General features: G+C 35.4%; 1 protein-coding gene across 8 annotated transcripts in view; it reads left to right on the top strand.

Moving 5' to 3' along the window:
* Positions 1 to 21,974, top strand: part of REV3L (REV3 like, DNA directed polymerase zeta catalytic subunit) — a 227,730-nt gene that overhangs the window by 170,925 nt on the left and 34,831 nt on the right. For 7 of the 8 annotated variants that reach the window (XM_077162672.1, XM_077162671.1, XM_077162673.1 and 4 more), the window contains 5 exons: positions 1,194 to 1,312; positions 8,338 to 8,479; positions 10,307 to 10,551; positions 11,531 to 11,639; positions 13,573 to 13,779. In XM_077162672.1, the coding sequence (XP_077018787.1) occupies positions 1,194 to 1,312; positions 8,338 to 8,479; positions 10,307 to 10,551; positions 11,531 to 11,639; positions 13,573 to 13,779 (822 nt within the window). Of the gene's footprint in view, positions 1 to 1,193; positions 1,313 to 8,337; positions 8,480 to 10,306; positions 10,552 to 11,530; positions 11,640 to 12,996; positions 13,124 to 13,572; positions 13,780 to 21,974 lie in introns of those variants that run through there. The other variant, XR_013176357.1, reaches the window with a different exon arrangement.

Raw genomic sequence — 21,974 nt, 5'->3', positions numbered from 1 at the left:
AGGATGAATGCATAAATTAAGTATATAACAAAAATAAATAGAATCTTAGTTTCGGGGATCTTTTCATCCTTTGCTTAGATCCAAAAGGCAGATAACTAAAATACATTCTAAATTGCTAAAACAAACACCATATAATGGGTTGGATCAGCGACAGGAATTTATTAGCTCATCATTTCAGAGGCTAGAAGGCTTGCTTCTTTCCAGGGCCAGTATCTTCTGTCTGGCCAACAATCTTTGGGGTTCCTTGGCTTTTCCATCATATGGCAGTATACATGACAGTGTCTTCGCCTTTTTCCTCCAGGTTTCATTGACCTCTGGCTTTTAACTGTTCCCTGTGGCTCCTCTTTCTGGCTTCAATTTCCTTTCCTTATTAACGTTTCAGCCACACTGAAGTGAGGCCCAGCCTCACTTAAATAATAGCACCTTCAAAGGTCCCATTTACAAATGGGTTCATACCCACAGGACCAGGGGTTAGGACCTAAACATGCCTTTTGTGGGAGCATGATTCAATCCTGAGCTAAAGGTAAATCCACAAAAACTGAATGTTCAAAAAGATGGAGAAGTGTCAAGGATGATTATCAGAGTTCTGGCATAGATGACTGAAGATCATATTTGGGTGGGACAATGATGATTTAAGAATGTAAAGCATGAGGTATCAGTCAGGCATCCAGGTGAAGATACCCAGTAGGCATTTGAATAGCTAAGTCCCAAATATGGGGTAGATATCTGGGTCTTAGTACTTAATGTGATTCTTCTGAGCAGGGTGAATGCCTTTCTTAAACTAAATAACTCATCCTTGAGTCTCGAAATCCCATTAATCAGCATGTCATCAAGTAAAATTAACTTGCTTAACATTGCTTCTGCTGTCGATATTTGTATCGCCATAGAGTGTAAAAAGAAGTGATAAAAACTAGGGTCTCTTAAAATAAATGTTACATGACCAAGTTGAATCTCATCAAGTCTTGATTTTTTTCAATTAAATATTAGTTTACTATGGACATTTTATAATATAATGTGAACAGTAAGTTATACATAGTTTGAATTATAACTCAGTTGTAACCCAAAACATTTTTACATATAATAACTCTTTCATATCTACTATGAAAAGTTTAAAGTGATATTGGACCGAACTTGCTGCGTAACTACAAATATTATTATAATGGTGTCTTGCTTTTTTTTTTTTTTTTTTTTAGGTGTCTCTAACTAACTACACTTTTGAAAATGTGAGCTTTCACATTCTTCATCAGCGTTTCCCCCTCTTTACCTTTCGGGTCTTGTCAGATTGGTTTGATAACAAAACAGATCTATACAGGTAATGTTTTGTAACTCTGAAGAAGATAATACCTCTTTTTAAAAAATCAGCATTATTGAAGTATAATTTACATAGATTAAAATGCACACATATAAGTATATTGTTCAGTAGCTTTGAAAAAGTATATACCCTGTAACCACCACCTCAATCAAGATAAAGAATATTTCTGATATCCAGAAAGTTTCTTTATACAGCTTTGCAATCAGTCTATCCATCCCCTAACCACTGAGGTAAGTACTAATTGGATTTTTATTATTATAGATTAATTTTGCTAGATCTGGAACTTCTTATCAATGGAGTTATTCATGATGTACCCCTTTGTGTCTCACTTCTTTCAAGAAACTAACTCAGAATAATATTTTTTGAGATTCAGTCATGTTGTTGCATAAAGCAATTAATCATCTATTCCTTTTTTATTACTGAATATTATTCATTTGTATGAAAATATACCACTATTTATTTATTTATCTCTTGAAGGATATTTGTTTTTTTAGTTTGAGGCTCTTATGAATAAAATTCTAATAAAGATTGGTATGCAAGTCTTTAAGTGGACCTACATTTCTTTCTCCTAGGAATGGAATTGCCTGGTTAATGTGTTTTCTAAGAAACCACCTTTTAAAGTGGTTGAACAATTTTGCATTCTTATTAGAAATGTATGAGAGTGCCAGTTGCCTCTGATACTAAATATTTTTCAGTCTTTTAAAATTGAGCTATTCTGGGTGGGCCACAGTGGCTCAGTGACAGAGCTCTCGCCTGCCATGCCAGAGACCCGGGTTCGATTCCTGGTGCCTGCCCATGTATTAAAAAAACAATAAAAACATGTAAAAAAAAATTGAGCTATTCTAAGTGGCTATGAAGTGGTATCTCACACTTTTAATTTGTATTCCTCTAATGACTAATGATGTTGAATATCTTTTCATATGCTCATTGTCCATCCATTTATCATCTTTTGTGAAGTGTCTGTTCAGGTCTTTTGCCTACTTTACTGGGTTGTTTGTCATATTATTGAGTTTTAAGACTTTTGTATATTCTGGATATAAATCCTTTGTCAGACATATGTATTGCAAATATGTTTTCCAGGAACAAATAATGATATTTTTCTGCTCTTATTATTCTCAAATAATGTTTGTCTGCTCTTCAAACAAATAATGATATTGTTTGAAGAGCAGAAGGTTTTAATTTTTAGGAAGTCCAGTTTATCAATTTTTATTTTATATTTAGTGATTTTTGTGTCCTTTACAAGTTTTTTGTCCTATGTTTTAGTCTAGAAGTTTTTCTAAAATCAGTTAGTATAGGTCCTCCAGTTTTCTTCTTTTCAATATTGTTCTGATTATTCTAGATTGTTTTCATTTCCATATAAATTTTTAGAATCAGCTTGTTAATTTTGATAAAAATTAAAAATTTATTTATCAAATTTTTTATCTGCTGGGATTTTGATTGGAACTCTGTATAATCCAAATAAATTTGGGGAGAATTGACATTAACAACATTGAGTCTTCTGGTCCATGAAGATAGTATATCACTCCATTGATTTAGATTGTCTTTGATTTCCCTCAGTTTTGTAGTTTTCAGTGTACATACTAATCTTCATCCTTCCATGTCTTTGTGCTATTTCTTTTTCTTGTCTTACTGTGCTAGCTGTGTCCCCCAGCACAATGTTGAATATCAGTAGTGAAAGTAGACATCTGGCCTTGTTCCCAATCTTAAGAGGAAAACATTTACTCTTTCACCATTAACTATGATGTTGATGTGAGCTTTTCATAAATATCCTTTATCAATTGAGAAATTTCATTCTATTCCTAGTTTGCTTAGTATTTTTTTTATTATTAATGGATATTGTATTTTGTCAAATATTTTTTCTGCATCTATTGATGTGAACTTATTGTATTATTTTTAGTCTGTTGATATGGTGAATTACATTGATTAATTTTTTAATATTGAATCTACCTTGCATCCCCAGGATAAACCTCACTTGTTCGTGATGCATTATAATTTTTTAATGATGCTTAATTTAATGTGTTTATATCTAACGGTTTTTGCATTTGTATTTCATGAGGAATACTGGTCTGTGATCTTCTTTTCCTGTAATGTCTTTATTATTAATTTTTATTAATTAAAAATAATAATAATTATATAGTTTCATCATTTTTGCATTTAAGGCTAGATAAATTCAGCTTAGCCTTGATTTATTATAACAAAAATTTAGTCTTGGTATAGGAAGAAACTTCTTGAACTAAGGATATTTAAGTACTAGGCCAGACTGATAAATTGGAGAGTCAATACATAGAAACAGTCAAATAGCAGCATCTAAATGATGCTTTGAAGGCCCACTTGAGGATTTTTAGTAAAGTTTGACAGAGTATCTTATTAATTTGCAGTCACTTAGAGAAATAATTCTTACCAAAAATGTGAAATCATAGTATCCTAGATAATATTTGTCTCTTTGAAGTTGCTTGATTTCTTTTATTGAAATGTAAAAATATACCTACTATTAATTGGTCTGTTCTCAGATTTTGAACTTTGGGTAATATCAGCTGAAATGTTTATTATTAACCAAAATTATTAGGTTTTGGCTTAAGGTTATATCTTGTCTTGGGACATTATTGGGAAGCGTTCCTTTTCTATTTTCTAGAAGAATTTTTGTAGAATTCTGTATATTTAATAGAATTTGCCAACAGAATCTTCTGGACCTGGGTGTTCTGTTTGCTAGTGTTTTTCATTACAAACTCAATTTCTTTAAGAGATAGAGGACTGTATTCTCTATGTCTGTTTAGTAAATTTTAAAGGAATTTATCCATTATATGTTTTATCAAATTGATAGCCTAAAGTTATTGATACTCTTATTTATCCTTTTAATTTCTAGACGTTGTATAGTATCTTCTTTTTCATTCTTAATATTTGTAATTTGCATTTCTCTCTTTTTTTCTTGATTAATCTTGTTAGGGATTTATTAATTCTTTCAAAGAATTATCTTTGGCTATGTTAACTTTTCTCTTTTTTTATGTGTTTTCTTTTTATTGATCATTATTATCGTCTACTAAGTTTAATCAGCTTTTCATCTTTTTTTAAAGTAGTAGGAGTTTAGATCATTGATTTTTAAACCTATTTTTTTCAAGTATAGGCATTTAAAGTTAAAAATTTCACTCTAAGCACTGCTTTAGCTCCATGCAACCCATTTTGATTTGTTATGTGTCTATTATCATTCAGTTCAAAATATTTCCTAATTTCTCTAGTGATTTCTTCTTTGACACATTTAGGTGTTTGTTGTCCAGTTTCTAAATATTTTGAGAGTCTCTGGATAAGTTGTTGCTATGGTTTCATATTGAATTCCCTTGTGGTCTGTGTACATGCTCTTTAAATTTCAGTCTTTTGAATTTACTGAGACATTTTATAGTCCATTATCTGGTATATCTTGGTCAGTGTTCCATGAACATTTGAAAAGAATATGTGTGTCTTCTGTAAATGACGGTTAGGTCAGATTGTTTGATAGGTAATTCAGATCTTTTATATCTTTACTGATTTTTTTTGTTTACCTGTTTTATAGATTATTGAGGGATGAGTTTTAAAATCATCAACTATATTGGGATTTGTCTGTTTTTCCCTTTACCTTGTATTTATTTCACGAATTTTAAAGCTCATTTATTTGCATACATATTTGCTTGTAGAGTATCATTTAGCAGTTCTTCTATTGCAAGTCTGAGGTGACAAATTCTCTCAACCTTTATTTTTCTGAAAATTTCTTTATTTCACCTTTCTTTTGAATGATACTTTCACTGTCTATCCATTTCTGGGGTGAAGGGTTTTTTTCTCTTTCATCACATCAGAGGTGTTATTCCCTATTCTTCTGGCCTCCATTGTTTCTGATGAGAAGTCAATAGCTGTTCTCCTTATTTTTTTGGTATGCAATGCATGTTTTTTCTAAGTCAGATTTAATGAGTATGTAATAACTGCTGTTTATTACTCTGTGCAAGGTTTGTGGATATACAGGTAGTTTATTAGTTCTCTGGTCCAGCCTTAGTCTTAGAAGTTTCTGTTCTACTGAGCCTCAGGGGTAGAACTTCTCTGCTTTCCTGCTCTCCCCACAGTGGCAGTAGAACTCTGCTTTGTATATCTGTCATGTCTTGGGCCCAAGCATGTTTCCTGACCCTTTTGCATGGGAGTTGCAAATGACTTTTTCTTCTGCTCCTTCCTCAGCAGCAGTGTTCCTTTGCCTTGAATCCATGATGGTAAGGATTCCTGCCCCAGTGGTAGATGACTATTGCTTGTTACTTAGTTCAAGGCCCATTATTGGAACAAGCAAAGGGGCAGTAGCTTTTGCTTCTATCCCTCTCTCAGCAGCTGACATCATTTACAACTCCTCTTTCCCCAGTGATACAGGATCTTTGCATAAGTCCTGAGGGTAGGAGTTTCTAGACCTTTCCACAGCAGTTCAACACTTTTGCTTCATATAAGACAAGTATCCAGGATTTCCTTCCTGTGTGCCCTGTCCCCGACCCCACCCCCCACCCCCAGTCTTGCTCATGAACACTTGGTGAAAGCCCATAAAAAAAGACCTCCCAGGTGTCTGGGGTTCCCAGGGCCCTTACATGACCTTGAAGAATTTAACATTTTAACTGTTTCATTCTTACCTCCTGTTATGGCAGCTGACTATTCCTGCTAGGCCTTGCCAAAGGTGAGAGTTTATATGTCCTCTCTCTCCTCAGATGAGCTTTTTAGCCTTAGAAATTTAGTTCATCTGATGCTCTTGCAGTCTCAACTTTCTAATGTTCTCAAGAAAACTTACAATTTTATATAATAGCCAGCTTTTACTTCATGTTAGACTGGAGCAATCTTCTTTTATATATTTCCACATCCTAAGCAAAAGCAGAACCCTCAAAAATTTTTTCCCTGGCTACTTTCAAGATTCTTGTCTTTGGTTTTTAGTAATTTCACTATGATATGCCTAGATATGGATTTCTTTGTATTTATCTTTCTTGATATTTTCTGAGCTTCTTAAATCTGTAAATTGATACTTTTCATCAAATCAGAAAATTTTTTATAATTATTTTAAAAATATTTTTCTTCCCCCATTCTCACTCTTTTAACTTTGTAGAACTCAAATCGCATGTATGTTGGACTATTTGATATTGTCCCAAAGACTCTTTGAGGTTCAGTACATTTTTTCTTCTGGTTTTTTTTTTTTTTAATCTTTGTTTTTCACATTGGATAATTTCTGTCAACCTGTCTTTAAGTTTATTGACTTTCTTCTGTCATCATCAATTTGCTGTTAAGCCCAGCCAATACATGTTTTATTTCACTTATTTTGTTTTTAGTTTTAGAGTTCTCATTTCTTTCTTTTTTAGAGTTTCCATTTCTGCTGAATTTCCTTATCTGTTCACTCATTAAGGTTATTTTTTTCTTAGTTTCTTGGACATATTTATACTTGTTAGAAAATCCAATATCTATGGCATCTTTGTTAGTTTCTATTGACTGCCCTTTTCATTAGCTGTGGATCACATATTTTGTTTGTCTGTTTCTTTTCATGATAAATAACGTTGTTGATGTTCTGTAATAGAGATTCTGGTTTCTTGTTACCTTCTTCTGAAGAGTGTTTATTTTTTATCTAGTATGCCACTAAGTTATTATAAAGCTGATCACCTTGAATTTGTGCAGACTTGAGTTTTTTGTTTTGTTAAGCCAGATCTCTGGAAAGCCCAAGGGGTTTCCTAAGCCCCTTCAAACCTAAAACCAAGCATATTATCTACATTATCTATGCTTGTTTTTTTTGTTATATATTATCTATGTTTGGTTTTAGGTTTTGTCTGGAGATAGCAATTTAGGTTGTCCTACTTTGGGGCTATTATGAATAAGGCTCTTATGAACATTCATATACAAGTTTCGTGTGGTGGTATGATTTCATTTCACTTGGGTATGTACCTATAGTAGAATTGCTTGATTATATGGTAACTCTATGCTCAATCATTTGAGAAACTTCCACACCATTTTCCAAAGGAGCAGCACCATTTTACATTCCTACCAGTAACATATGAAGGTTCCAATTTCTCCACAATCTTGCCAACACTTGTTGTTGTTTGTCTTTTTGATTATAGGATGGTTTTTATTTTCTTCTCTTCATTTATGTTCATTTTCTGTTTTTTTATATGCATCAGCCATGTATCAAAGGAAAAGATTTTTTTAATGCTTAATCGAACAATTAGGTGACTTCTTTGTTCTAACAATCATATAATTAGATTGTAATATGTATTAGCCTTAAGGTCTTTAAAATAATAAATTCGATGCTTTATAATACACCTTTGGGTGATTTTTACATTTTAATGAAATGTTATTAAATCAAAACTAACTTTTATGGATTTGAGGAAGCCCCATGGCTTTTGTTATTGTTGTTGTTTGCTGGTTTGTTTTCTTAACAAAAATTTCATGGTAGAGAAGTTCATTTTTTTAAAAAATGGTTTAAATCAAAGAACGACTTTTATATTTTCACAGAAAGTACTGATTTCATATACATTTGCCCTGTGTATGGGCTCATTAAAATTATTTTCCTGATTTTTCTAAACATTCATCAAATTACCTCATTTGTTTTTTCCCATGAGAAGACAGTGCATGCTCTTACTTTAGACTGATATTCACAGCCTCCATGTTCTTTAAAAATTTATAGCTGTGATAAATAATTACTGCATATCATTGTATAACCAGCAGGGGATCTAAGAAGTGTTAATTATTTTTACACTGAAAATAGAGCAACATCAAGTAAAATACTGAAAATAATTATCCTTAGTCTTACCACCTTATTAAAAATATTATTTTAAATTTTGCATATTTTCACTGGGCCTTAAACCCTTGAAATATGTGAAATTTTCTCATCTTTAACTCCTTAACATTACCTTGCTTAAAGGCTCATACCATGTCTCCAATTTCCTTAAATAGCCTCATTTTAATATGTAGGTTTTGACAGAATGAAAACAGGACTAGTTTCAAGTGGCTGGATTTTTCCCTGGTAGTCATAGCATTCATTTTTATTTTAACAGATGGAAAATGGTTGATCATTATGTTAGCCGTGTCCGTGGAAATCTTCAAATGTTAGAACAGCTTGACGTGATTGGGAAAACCAGTGAAATGGCTAGACTTTTTGGCATTCAATTTTTACATGTGCTGACGAGGGGCTCACAGGTAGGAAATCAATTTTCTTACACACTTGAAGGTTCTGTATGAATGATAAACTTACTTTTGAGATATTTGGAAGTGATTTTATTTTATTTTAACTTCCTATCTGGTGCCAACCAATGACTGGCTAATCAAAGCTTGTCATTTTATTTTTTTGGAAAAGCTTTAGCTTCACTCTTTTTATTATTTTTATTTTATTTTATTATTTTATTTATTTATTTTATTATTACTATTTTTATTACTCATTTTATTTTCTTTCCATACTAACTTTATCGCCACTACCAAGATCTTCATAGTACTAAGAGAATAAATCCATAGAAGGATACATTTTGTATAATTTGACCTTAAATAAGCAAATTCATAGAGATAAAAAGTAGATTATAGTTAACCCAGGGCTGGAAGGAAAAGAGGGGAATGAGAAATTACTGCTTTAATGGAAACAGAGTTTAGGGTAATGAAAAAATTTTGGTAACAGATGAAAGTGATAGTAGTACAGTATTGTAATTCTAATTAATGTCACAGTTTCCTCATGTAAGTCATTAAAATGGGAAATTTTGTGTTGTATATATGTTACCAAAATAATTTTTTTAAGTAAGTAAATTTCCATACCCTTCAGGTGATACTGCATTCCTGAGTAGAGATGCCTTCAAAGCCCCCTTAGAACTGGGGAAGCAGCAGTCTATCCCCTCTTTTGTTTGAATAGAAGCCTTAATTTTAGCTTCTCCAACTATCAGCAGATAATTTTAATGTAATTTGCAAGATTTGGGAATCAATATAAGTGGCTGTGTAATTTATTTTAAATGTTAAAGAAAAATGGAACCTTAGAAGCTATTCAACTCATATCTCTCCATCTAACATCCCAAGGATATAATGAGAGACTGCTGTCAAATACCTTGCTGAAATTGATTTCATACATTCATTCAACAAATATGTATTTGAATATCTGTAGTATGTTAATCACTATGCTAAGCACTGGGAATACTACATTAAATCATCCAGTGTCCTTAACCTCATAAAACATTTATTTTAATTATTTTAGTTACTTTATATCTGTAAAATTTTCAGGTCTACCAATATAGTAAATACCAAAAATAGAACTCTAGCTACTTTGACATTATCTGTTCATTTATTTTATTATTTATAGCCTATTTATTTTATTTATTTATATAAATATTTAAAATATTTAAACTGGCTGATAGTAAAAGGCAAAAATACCTAAAAACAATGTGAGAGCATTTTAGTGAACCCGTGCTGGTTCTTGTGAGTACCTTCTTTTTCTGATGTCCCAAACAATCTGCTTAATAATGTTCCTTGTAATCTAGTGGCTATTATAAACAATAATTGCTTGATTCAGTTTACTAGGGTCTAGTGTTGAGCTGACTACCTTTCAATTCTGAAATCCTCATGTTTCCTTTTGAAAAATTAGAATAACATTTATTATCTCAAGTCTCCTGGTAATACTTTCATTTTCTAAATTTTCCAAATAAATTTTTCAACGATTACTGGCCAGCATTAAATGAAATTAATTATCTATACAGCTCTCTTCTACATCTGCTTATTATAATATATCTGTATTTAAATAGAAACCAAATGTAATTGTTTGTCTTTTCAAAGTTGTCTTTACTTTCTATGTCCTTTGACGTATTTCAGTTTTTAATAAAAGTTATAGGTATAGGAAAACGATTTATATAACTATTGTATGAAAGTCATGCACCCTTATTCTGAAGAACAAAGATCCTCATATGATTAGCATATATTCAAATGACCAGCATATTTATATTTAAACTGTTTCTGTTTCTTCTTCTCTTCCCACCTTCCCCTACCCGTATGCAGTACCGGGTGGAATCAATGATGTTGCGTATTGCTAAACCAATGAACTATATTCCTGTGACACCTAGTGTTCAACAGAGATCCCAAATGAGAGCTATGCAATGTGTTCCTCTAATTATGGAGCCTGAATCCCGCTTCTATAGCAACTCTGTTCTTGTTTTGGATTTCCAGTCCCTATATCCTTCTATTGTGATTGCATACAACTACTGTTTTTCCACTTGCCTTGGCCATGTGGAGAACTTGGGAAAGTAAGGTTTTTTTCATAATTTAATTTACAATTATGTTGTTGTGTTGGTAGTTCTTACTAAAATTAGACTTTTCTTTGAGCGTATCTTTGCACTTCAGATTGTCCTTATGAGCAGGATGATTGTCCTTATGAGCTATCGCACAGCTAATCCATTCATTGTAGTTACTAATTGACATGGATCACTATGATTAATTCAGCTCATAGATGAGTAACTCCTGAAGAGGATCAATTATCTGTTTCACTCTCTCTGTGTGGTTACGACCTCTTTTAAAAAGAGGGTTTCATTAATTTGTTGGTACAGATCATCTTTCTGTGGATTTGAGGATTATGATCTTATAACTCTAGCCATTAGCTCCTCTTGGCTTTTCTCAGAAATAGTATTGTGGTTTTTTTTAAAATTAAATTGTTAAATGTTGTTTTATTAATTAATGCAAATTAAATTTTGTAAATTAAATGAGAAGATAGTCAATATTTTTCTCATATTACAAGAAACATAGAGTCCTCGTTTATAATAATTTTTGTGAGCACGAAATATGAGAACAAGAGTTCTGGTAGCGTACACTTGCTCCTTCATAGAAAGAAATTTTTTGGAAATGGTATTGGAAATCCTTCTTTTTATTAAGAGTAGGAATTTGGAAATTTACAAACTTTTTATTTAAGGTTTAAAATTTTCTTTAGGGAACTCAGTGTAAAATAATCATATGTTGAGCTGAAATTTGGTATTTCATACATTTTAGGATAGCAAGGTTAGTGCCATTCAAGAAATGTTTCTTTTAATAATTTGTGGATATTTGAAGAGCTCCTTTTTGGTTTTTAGACAAATAAACATAAGTGTATTGATACATGCTTAGATGTTTGAAAATGAATTTCTTTTTTTTGAAAATAAATTTCCAGTGGAATTAGAAAGATGTCTTAAATTTGCCTAACAAATTATTATATGATTTGAGAAACTATTTGTTTAATGTTTTCTTTCCTAACAGGTATGAGGAATTCAAATTTGGCTGTACCTCTCTAAGAGTACCTCCAGATTTACTTTATCAGATTAGGCATGATATCACAGTGTCCCCCAATGGAGTAGCTTTTGTTAAGGTAATACTCCTTGTAAATGGTAGCTTTGTCAAGGTAATACTCTCTTATGCTATTGACTGTGGCTTCACTTTTGGAAAGCTGATGGTTTAGATGTTGTTCATATATAGTAGAAAACAAAAAGTTGGCTTGAATGTTTATGGAAAAAGTCAAAGATAGAAGGACTCTCCTAAGAAATCACTTTTTAAAGAAGTCTTATTGTGCTTGAATTTAGATTAAAATCTTTTGTTAAATTATTACTAATGAAATATTGAAAGAAATAAATGTAAATTTATACCTTATGCGTTCTCTTAGAATTTGGAAGATTTAAATAGCTTTAATGTATAAACTCTACAAATTATTCTTCATAATTTTTTAAATTAAATTAAGACTATTTGGAAATAATGATACTCTAATACATTTATTGATTATATTTTTAAGTTACCCAAACTAATAATAGGATCCTTTTTTCTCACCCTTGTCTCCCCTCAAAAGAGACTGAGGAAACCTCATAAATGAATAAATTAAAGACAAATATGAGAGAGCTAAGAAAAGATTATATAGGCTCTCATTTGCCAACTTCATTCCTTTCTTTTTCTATCTCCTTAGTATAAATGAGTCTGTACTAGATTCATGGGATGGATGGGGGCGGGGGCATGGTACTGTGGACCCACTAACCCTCAAATTCATTCTGATGTACTTAGCAAAAGTAGCATAATTCTCTACTATAAAAGGGGATGCTGTGTTAAAGAGCGTCCTAAAATTAACAGTTTAGATTAGATAAGAGGAAACTTTATGAGAGTCCATGATATATTCCTTTTTGGAAAATTTTAAGGTACAGTGGTATTTCCAGGGACTAATGTTAAATGAGATCTACTTGGAAACATGGAAATAGATTTTTTAAATTAAATGTTTCCCCATGTAAAAATCAGCTTTCACATCACATATTTTTCTGTATATTTGGCCCCTTTTCTTTTTATAAAATGTCTTAAAACATTGTGGCTGCTTCAAAACATACACAGAATGAATTAGAGGTTAGACTATGCTTTCACTATCACTTATCTAGCAGCTTATTATCTCCTTTTAACAGCATTTTTTAAAACTTGCATCTACATTATCATTGTGTTAAGCTTAATGAAAATAAGATTTTTTTTAAATATTCAGGAGTGTAATTAATCCTATACCTGAGATTTTAATTGTTCATTCCAACATGCATTACCTTGCACGTGTCTGTGAATCATCTTCGAAGTTAATACTGTTTTGTGGTTGTCATTCCTACTGGAATTCTCATAAATTCTCCCTAGTCTTGATTAATACAAATGATTTTTTTTTTTTTGGCATCAACAAATTTTATCACCTCACTATTCATCCCCTCTTCCAGATTGCTAATAAATATAGGCCGGAGGGGATGGCTTAGTGGTCTAAGCATCAGATTTGAAATACCTAGAGTCCCTGGAACTGCAGGTTTGAATGTCAGCAGAGTCAACCCAGCTCATCATTCTTCCAAGGTAGATAAATGGAGTTCCATGCAGATTACTGTGTGGGGTCATTAGGATGAGATCTTTAAAAACTGAGGTTGTTATAAGTGATACAAATCCCTAGTGTCATTCTGAAAGAGTGGGGGTTTGGCTCAAATTTTTGAACAGAGTTTCCCTCTAAACTTGTTGTATGGTCACTTATGCACCTTTTGACATCCTCCTCCCTTGAGGTCTCTGAACTCACATAGCAGTGCTACATTAGATTTATAAACCTTATAGGAACCTTTTAGGAGAAAAATCCTCTTCAAAAGAAATAAAATGTGATGATTTTGTATTGATAACCACTGGTCCTGTGGCCACACTATCATTAGCATGTTCAGTTCATGAGTTGGCCATTGTTATACTTTGTGCTTCCCTCTTACTTATCTAAATCTATAATGTTTGAGGAATTTTAAACGTTCTATTTTCCTTTATGATAGCCTTCGGTAAGAAAGGGTGTGTTACCAAGAATGCTGGAAGAAATTTTGAAGACTAGGTTGATGGTGAAGCAGTCAATGAAGACTTACACGCAAGACAGAGCCCTTTCACGAATGCTCAACGCACGTCAGCTAGGACTTAAGCTTATAGCAAATGTCACATTTGGATATACATCTGCCAATTTTTCTGGGAGAATGCCATGTGTTGAGGTAAGTGATACAAATCTATAGTTCTTTCAAAAGAGACTAGAGCAGCATTAAATGAATGCCTGTTAACTAGAGCATTTTGTTGTGTGGTTTTTTTTTTTTTTTTTAACATGGGCAGGCACTGGGAATCGAACCCAAATCTCCAGCATGGCAGGCAAGAATTCTGTCTGCTGAGGCACTGTGGCCTGCCCTAGAGCATTTTGTTTTGAAACTTTAGACGAAAGGGTTTCATTTCTGTGACATAGCATCAGTTTTTCTCAGACAAGGTCTATGTACTTTTATTTCAATAGTTTTAAAAATTAGCATACACTTTTATCTGGATGACAATATAGTAACCAACCATTAGCATCTGATTTCAGTGCCACCATTATAACACTGTTTACAACAACCTTGGTACTAAATAATTCCTTTTAATATATTTTTAGAGAGCTGATTTTAGTTAGGTTGGCTTGCCCAGATGTCAGAATCAACAACAGTCATATATTTCCCGATGTACTCATAGAAATAAAACAAAATCTTTCTTATGCAGTGATCATTTGCAGTTGACAGGTTTTTTTTTTGTAGAATAGGACAGATTTCTTGTTATTTTACTAAATTAAGGTACTTACTTGACATGAATGCAACAAAATGTGGCAGAATAAAATAATAATTTCCTGGAAATTGACAAAAGAAGAGAGCAGACTTACCGTGTTACTGATTTTTTTCATGCCAAATTGTTCTAGTTTGCTAGCTTCCGGAATGCAACACACCAGAAACGGATTAGCTTTTAATAAAAGGGGATTTTCTTCAGAGGAAAGGCAGCTAACTTTCCACTGAGGTTCTTTCTTATGTGGGAAGGCACAGGATGCTCTCTGCTGGCCTTCTCTCCAGGCCCCTGGGTTCTAACAACTTTCCCTCGGGGTGACTTCTTTCTGCATCTCCAAAGTCCTAGGCTGAGCTGCGAGTGCTGAGATGAGGAATGCTGAGCTGCTTAGGCTGTGTTTACGTTGTGCTCTCTCATTTAAGCACCAGCCAATTAAGTCAAAACGTTATTCATTGCAGCAGACCCGCCTCCTAGCCAACTGCAGATGTAATTAGCAACAAATGAGGTTCATGTACCATTAGCTCACATCCACAGCAACAAAACTAGGTGCCTTCACCTGGCCAAGTTGACAATTGAATCTAACTACCACACAAATGAAGACCAAAGAAATTTTTTTTTTTTTACTAATATGTTATTTACAGTATTTCAGTAAGAGAAAAGTAGTAGAAAAATTAAGTCCCTGCACAGCTCAGAGTAGATAAAATGGACTCCAGAGAACCTGTACAAGGCAGTCAGTGGCATATTCACAGTGAGAGCAGCAAAACACAATCTGTCATGGAAAAATAATATTGTTTACTCGGATACGTGCTTTTATTTTATAGTTATACTATAAAGACTTAAGCATAAGAAATTAATAACTTGTTTTCTGTTTGCGTATTTTTAAAGATTCATATTATTACTCACATTTGAAAAACACAGATCTATATGATCTAACAGAAAGCGTTGAAAGGTTGTATTACTAATGTAAAACCAGGATATCAAGTTTTCTCTTAGACCATTTCCACATTTCCCTAATTTTTTTCCTAGCTTTTAATTTTAAAATTGTTTATTAATGTATTTTGGTAATAAAACAATGTAAAAATTAACACTTCAGCAGCAGAGAGGGTAAACTGACCAATTAATTCACGTTACTGAAATTTATCATGACAGGGATTAATTCCTGTCACAGAAAATACCTGCATTGAGATTGTAACACATTTGTGCATGCCATATAATGGTGTGGAGAGACTGGAGGGCGGCCTACAACCCTCACCGCCTATGCTCTCCACAGAGTGCTGGACACCCCTTTAGGTGTTTACTGGTCTAGGGTTTATGGGTTTTGACCCATGGTATATAGTTTAAAAATCAGAGCACAAAATAATGTTTGTCACTAAGATTTTTTTACTTTACCTGGATACATGTTTTTACTTTGTAATTATACTATAAAGAGTTTTTTTAATATAGAATAAAGTCTATTCCTTGCTAATGGTGACGCGAATGACAAGATACAACAGGAACTGTGCCAGCAAGCATTCTGCACAGTATCATGGGCAACTTACAAGAGGTGCCATCCAACCAGTGCCTTGTAGGCACACGATAGGAACATAGTCCAAGCTACAGTTATGTAAAGGCTATGGCTATTATAGAGTCACATAACAGCTCTGATATACCAAGAAATGGGCCAGAAAACAGTTCAGGTGTGTTCTCAACAGGTTGCTGGCAATCTAATTTTTGACTTAGAGAAAAATATTACCTTGGATTATGGCAATAATGGATGAATATATCAAGCAGCTTTACTGCTGAGTGGTAAGTTCAGCCACAACAATTTATCAACCTTGATATCCAAGCTCCTTTCCAAGTTCATTTATCCAGTGAACCATGGCTTGAGACCTTGAAGAACTCCAAAGACAAGTTTGAAGTTAAAGGTGCCACTGTGGTCTATTCTACATAGAGGCAGAAGAACTGCTTGCTATTGGCAATATAGAGGTAGCTTACCAGTGGTATTGATGTTATGGTGGACTACTTGGCTTTTTAAAGAACTTCCAGCAGATGAATTTATTCTAAAAATCAAGTTCCTGTGTGAGTGAGAGAAAGGTGACTGCATGGTTGAAGACAAGTCAGATCCAGTTCAGATTGAGAGAAGAAAGAGCCAGAATGTCATAGAAATTACAAAGGAGACCAGTTCAGGGGCCTGCCTGGCATTGACAAAGTATTCTACCAGACATATATCCAGTCACTGCTATCATACAGCCTCTATGCCCTATAAAGCAAATACGTAGCAAATATGTCCCCAGTCAGAGGTAGTGACCTCAATTGGGTGGCTCAGAGAATGAGTCTTGGAGCACTTCGAAAGTGCCTTAAGGGGATAGGGCTTTACCTCCACCAGGTAATCTGAAATCTTGGAGTGAGAAGAGATAGTCCATAACATGGGCACCACAGTAGACAGTGTGGCTGAGTTTGAGAAGATCCTTAGTCTTCTAAGGCACAGACATCTACAACAGTGGCAGATAACAATTTCATTGTATGAATATGAGCTCTTAATCCATAATAACCACACCTGGCCCAAAGATCGCCACTTCCTCCAGAATAGCCAGGTCTACATATACAAGGGTGATGTCTGAGTAACCATTGAAAAGGCCACACAAAACAAGCCAATCACTGTCTGGCTCCTTGTTAGTCAATACAGGCAGCTCAGTGATGACTAGTTCATTTTGCAGGATGGGCGTACCTACCAGACACAGGAAGCCCACATCAGAATCCAAGGGGCCTGCAAAGCTCTGTGAGACCTGACCTTAGCCAAAAGGACCTTTAGGGTTAACCATGTGGCCAGCATTGTTGCCAGAAAGTGCAACAGCTGGAAACCTACACCAGCCTCTCTCCTAGGCAACATCCTAAAGGCTTGTATGGAGCATGGTTATGGTGGCCTAAGAAATTTTGTGGACTATCACATCAAAGATATGATCAGCATTGACATGAAAGCATGTTATCCAGCTAGTTTTGATGCCAAGGTGGGGCCCAGCCCTCCTTTGAGAAATTTGGGCACCCCACCCACCAGCTGATCCAAGTTTCTATCAATGGGTCTCTATCTGAGGACAACCCAGCTGGTTTCACCAAAGAAACAGATTGGGAGTTCAGACAACACAACCACCCTGTCATCTTTACTTGGCTTGGGAAGCACTGTGAAGTGCAAGGCTGGGCCCTGACACCTCTCCTGGCTTTCCTTGTAGAGATGGGCCTCCTGACCCATCTGAGAGTCAGAGAGGCCCTCATCAGCTTTGACAGCCAAAAAGAAGTCTGGCTTTCAGGGGTCTGTGACCAGGGTTGCAGTGTCATAGGCAAGTTCCCCCGAGAATAAAAGGCGGATGGGAAGCAGCTAATAAGAAGGCTCATTATAGACCAAGGCTACTCGATTATCTAGTGAGGGATTCCCATGAAACCAGTGCGCTGCTAGGGACCTTACAACAGTGTTCAAGAAGCTATATCCTTACATACTGCGGTTCCCAGCCCTGTACACTGACCTGAGGGCCAGCATGCTAACCCATGCCTACATCAGTCTCATCACAATGTTGCAGCATTTTCATCCCAGTGAGGCCACTGACAGTATTTACAGTCAAGAAACAGCCGTGTATGAACTTCAGGGGTCATTTGCAACAAGCATGATTCTATAGGCCATAGTTGGATTGCAGGTGCCGATAACTGCCCTACCTTCTCCTTCTATCATTAAACAGCTGGGTGCTGCCAAGCAATTCAGATCTTTTTATATGGTAAACCCTTTCTACATGGAATGAGTGCTTTGTTGCATACACCATATCTTCTCCAAGTGCTGATGGGAAAATGCTAGTTGCATCCACAAAATGGTTGTCTCTAGCCTTACAATGAGCTACTCATACCTGGGCAAGATGATCATTGGTGGCCAGTCCCTCAAACTTGACTTGACTCCCTGTGATGTTGTCATGGTTGTTGATGTGGCTCAGGCCATGATGACAAATGACATGCTAAATAAACAGGGCATCACCCCTATAGATATCATGAAGGAAAATGGCCTAGATTCCACTGCTTGGGGGTTCTGTTGTGAACAGGCTGACTTTCATGAAAGCCAGTGATGCATTTGACATACCCTTCCTCCTTGAAGCCAAGTTCCTTTGGCTAAATAAGCCGTGATCCCTTGAAGTTGGCTGCACAGTAAAACGTGACTGTATTTGCTGGTTTGCTGTGACCAGCAACCAGGATAACCTGTCACCATCTTGCAATCTGTAGCAGCATTTTACCTGCAGGGTGGGGAGGAGAGCACCGATAGTGCTTCTCCCTGTCTTTTTTTCACTACCACATGTAGCATCACTGTGGCATCTGGTATGTTGGGCCTTTCTGTGGCCTTTTGAGTGATAACTTTTGTGTGGCTACTTTCCATTTGTATTTCGTGAGGGTTTTCGGATCTACTCGAGGTAGGTGCGGTTTTAATAGACCATGAGCTGTGCACACATGAAAAATGAATACTATGCCTGCCATTTTTCCAGTCCCAGTGCATCTTGGCAACTAGTAGTGTTTACCCTACAAGCAGGACAAGATTGTCATTTACAGTCCAGCTGCTTCATGCAAGAGTTTAACACATCAAGTTAAAATTCTTGTTCCATTCATAACCATTATCTTTTTCTCCTTTTAATGCAGTTTTATTAAGATGCATTTACACACCATACTATCCATCCAAAATATACAATAAATACCTCACAGTGTCATCTCATAGTTATGCATTCATCACTACAATCAGATAACTTTTTCATTACTCTATAAAATAAAAAAGAGAAAATTCAAACATCCAGTATCCCTTTTAGCCCTCTATCATTGATTTCTGTCATTCATATTTATTACTGTTCATGAAAAAATATTAAGATACTACTTTTAACTATAGACCATAGCTTGAAATAGGTGCATTTCTTCCCATAAACCATTCTATTATTTAGTCCTTGTAGTAATTTTGTACTTTTGTTCTAGTTCATGGAGGAAATATTTTATATTTGTACTGTTAAGTACAGTCTTCATCCACCACAAAATTCACTGAATTATTCAGTCCCATGTTTTAATCTCTGGCTTTCCTTCTCATGACATATGACACTAAACTTCCTCTATCAGCCACATTCACACACCATTCAGCACTGTTATTCATATACACAATAATGTGCTGCCATCACTTTTATCCATCATATACACAATAATGTGCTACCATCACCTTTATCCAATTAAATACAATCTAGTTAAAAATTCTGCACATCTTAAGCAACCACTTCCCACTCTCTAGCCTCATTATATCTCCTGGTAACTTATATTCTAGAGTCTATGTCCATGAGTTTGCACAGTATAATTGGTTCCTATTAGTGAGATCATACAACATTTGTCCTTTTGGGTTTGGCTTATTTCACTCAGCATAATGTCCTTATTGGTTCAACCATGTTGTTGCATGCTTTATGACTTATTCCTTCTTACTGCTGAATACTATTCCATCCTGTGTATATATCACATTTTGTTTATATATTCATTGGTGTTGGACACTTATATTGTTTCCATCTTTTGGCAATTATGACAGTGCCACTCTGAATATCAGTGTGAAAGTCTCTTCATGTCACCATTATCCTTTGTAAATCACATCCCTTGCTGGGAAGGGATGTGAGATAGCTTCCCTTGCTACACTCAGTGGAAAAAAGAGAAACCACACCTCTGTGTTGAGAGCCCACCCTTCTCCATAGTCACATAAATATCCAACATACTCAATGTAATTAGACAGTAGCATTTCAACTCAATAGAAATGTTCACAATTTTGTAGACATATAAAGAGATGAAACATCATTTTGAACTACAGTCAACACAAAGACCACCACCTTTTCAAGGCAATCAAACTCATACATTTCCTCACCAACAGAGAGATGTATTAGAATGTTTTTCCATCTCTACTGCCTTTGTAGCTAGAGTACCATATTTCCACAACCCCAGTTGGTTTGGGGTTTCCAGCAAAGAACTGTAGCACCAGACTGTGTAGCACATAATCTGTTTCCCTCACAAAATTTTGCCTACAAGGGGTAAGCAGAAGATGTGCATGAACTTAAATGGCTGTTCCACACAAATCACAAATGGATAGCTACCATTGGTGTGAGTATAAAATTCAGCCTTGTGCATCATTTATATTGTCCTGAGTATCAAATAACAAGGGGTAGCTCTAATTATAGTTACCTCATTGAATTATATAGTGCCTCTCCCTGCCACCCATTACCAGTAGAGGAGAGTGTGCTGTTGCTGGAAGTAATACCATCATCAGTGAGCTGTCGGTGACCAAAAAATTTGGATCAAAGCCAGCCAGAAACCCCCAACCCATTTATATGATTATGCAGCCAAACAAATAAAAAATGACTCATCTCATGTTTGGGCATAGCCAAAAGTTTGGAAATCCCCCTGTGTTCCCAACCATGCTTACTAGCAGACTATGAGTAACTTCTTGGTTGTGTACCAGCCTGATCATCTCTGCCTACATCAGCATGCACAAGCCCCTGTACTCCTTCGCAGAAGGGCTGGCCAGGGCAGGATAATACAGGTTTATCACAGCTACCATCAGTGCCAAGTTCACCCTTGCTTCCTGCATCGAGAAGAAACCTGGCGACCCACTGACCACTTAATCAAAGACTGAGTCAGGGGCCTGAACCTGAGAACACACACTTAGGGGACCAGCAGTGCTGTCTGCCAGTCCATGGGCACAGTCACCACCCTGGTCAAGATGGATCAGCTGGAGGTCTGGAAGTTGTTCACAGAATCCTAATAGACCTATTCAGATATTTACTAATCAGAATATCAAATGCCAAAGATAAAGAAAGTCTTGAAAGCAGCAAGAGAAAAACAATTGCTCACATACTACTCCAGATTTTGATTGGTGAACCCAGGGGGCTAGGGGCTGTCTCTGGAAAGGATTTCCTTTTTAACTTTTTAAACAGCCATTAAAGAAGGTCTCGTGCATTTTCAGTTGTCAGCAGGTAAGGGTGGAATTAAGGTTTGTCTGAGAGAGAAAGTAACTAGTCAGGTGAATGATAATTCCCTAAAGGGCATATCTTTCCCAAGTAAAGTGGGGGTGGACAGGGCCCAGCACAAGTAGCTGCTCTCATTCAGAGACTCCAGACCCCAGGGGCTGAAAAAACAGAAACAGCTTAAGCCTGCTTTCTACCTCTGTCTCAGCCGTGCCCCTGACAGGGAGAGGGTCTGCAGAGAATTAAAGACACCACATGACTTTACACAGATGAGGAGTTCAGGCTGATAAGCGCCACCTGCTGGGAAGGATAGGAAAAGCACAGAGTCAAGGGGTTCACAGGAAAGAATGGCAACCTGCTGGGTCTCATCCTCAAGGAACTTTGATACTGATTACACCCTCTACCTGAGACCTGGGCTTGTCTTGTCTGGAAAAAATTTATTGAGGTAGATCATATCTGGGGAGATCCTCCTTTAAAAAAGGAATCCATATAGGCAGAGCAAGAAACAGAAAAACAAGAGCTAAAAAATTCTGATCAGTAACAAGCTATGCTAGATGTCTAGATTAAGTTGAACTAAATGTCAAAGAACAGATAGAGAACAAAACCACCTAACAAGAAAACCCTAGATAAAAGAA

The sequence above is a fragment of the Tamandua tetradactyla genome, chromosome 5 (genome assembly GCF_023851605.1).
Source record: "Tamandua tetradactyla isolate mTamTet1 chromosome 5, mTamTet1.pri, whole genome shotgun sequence".
Classification (NCBI taxonomy): Eukaryota; Metazoa; Chordata; class Mammalia; order Pilosa; family Myrmecophagidae; genus Tamandua; species Tamandua tetradactyla.
This window is presented reverse-complemented; position numbering and strand designations above follow the sequence as displayed.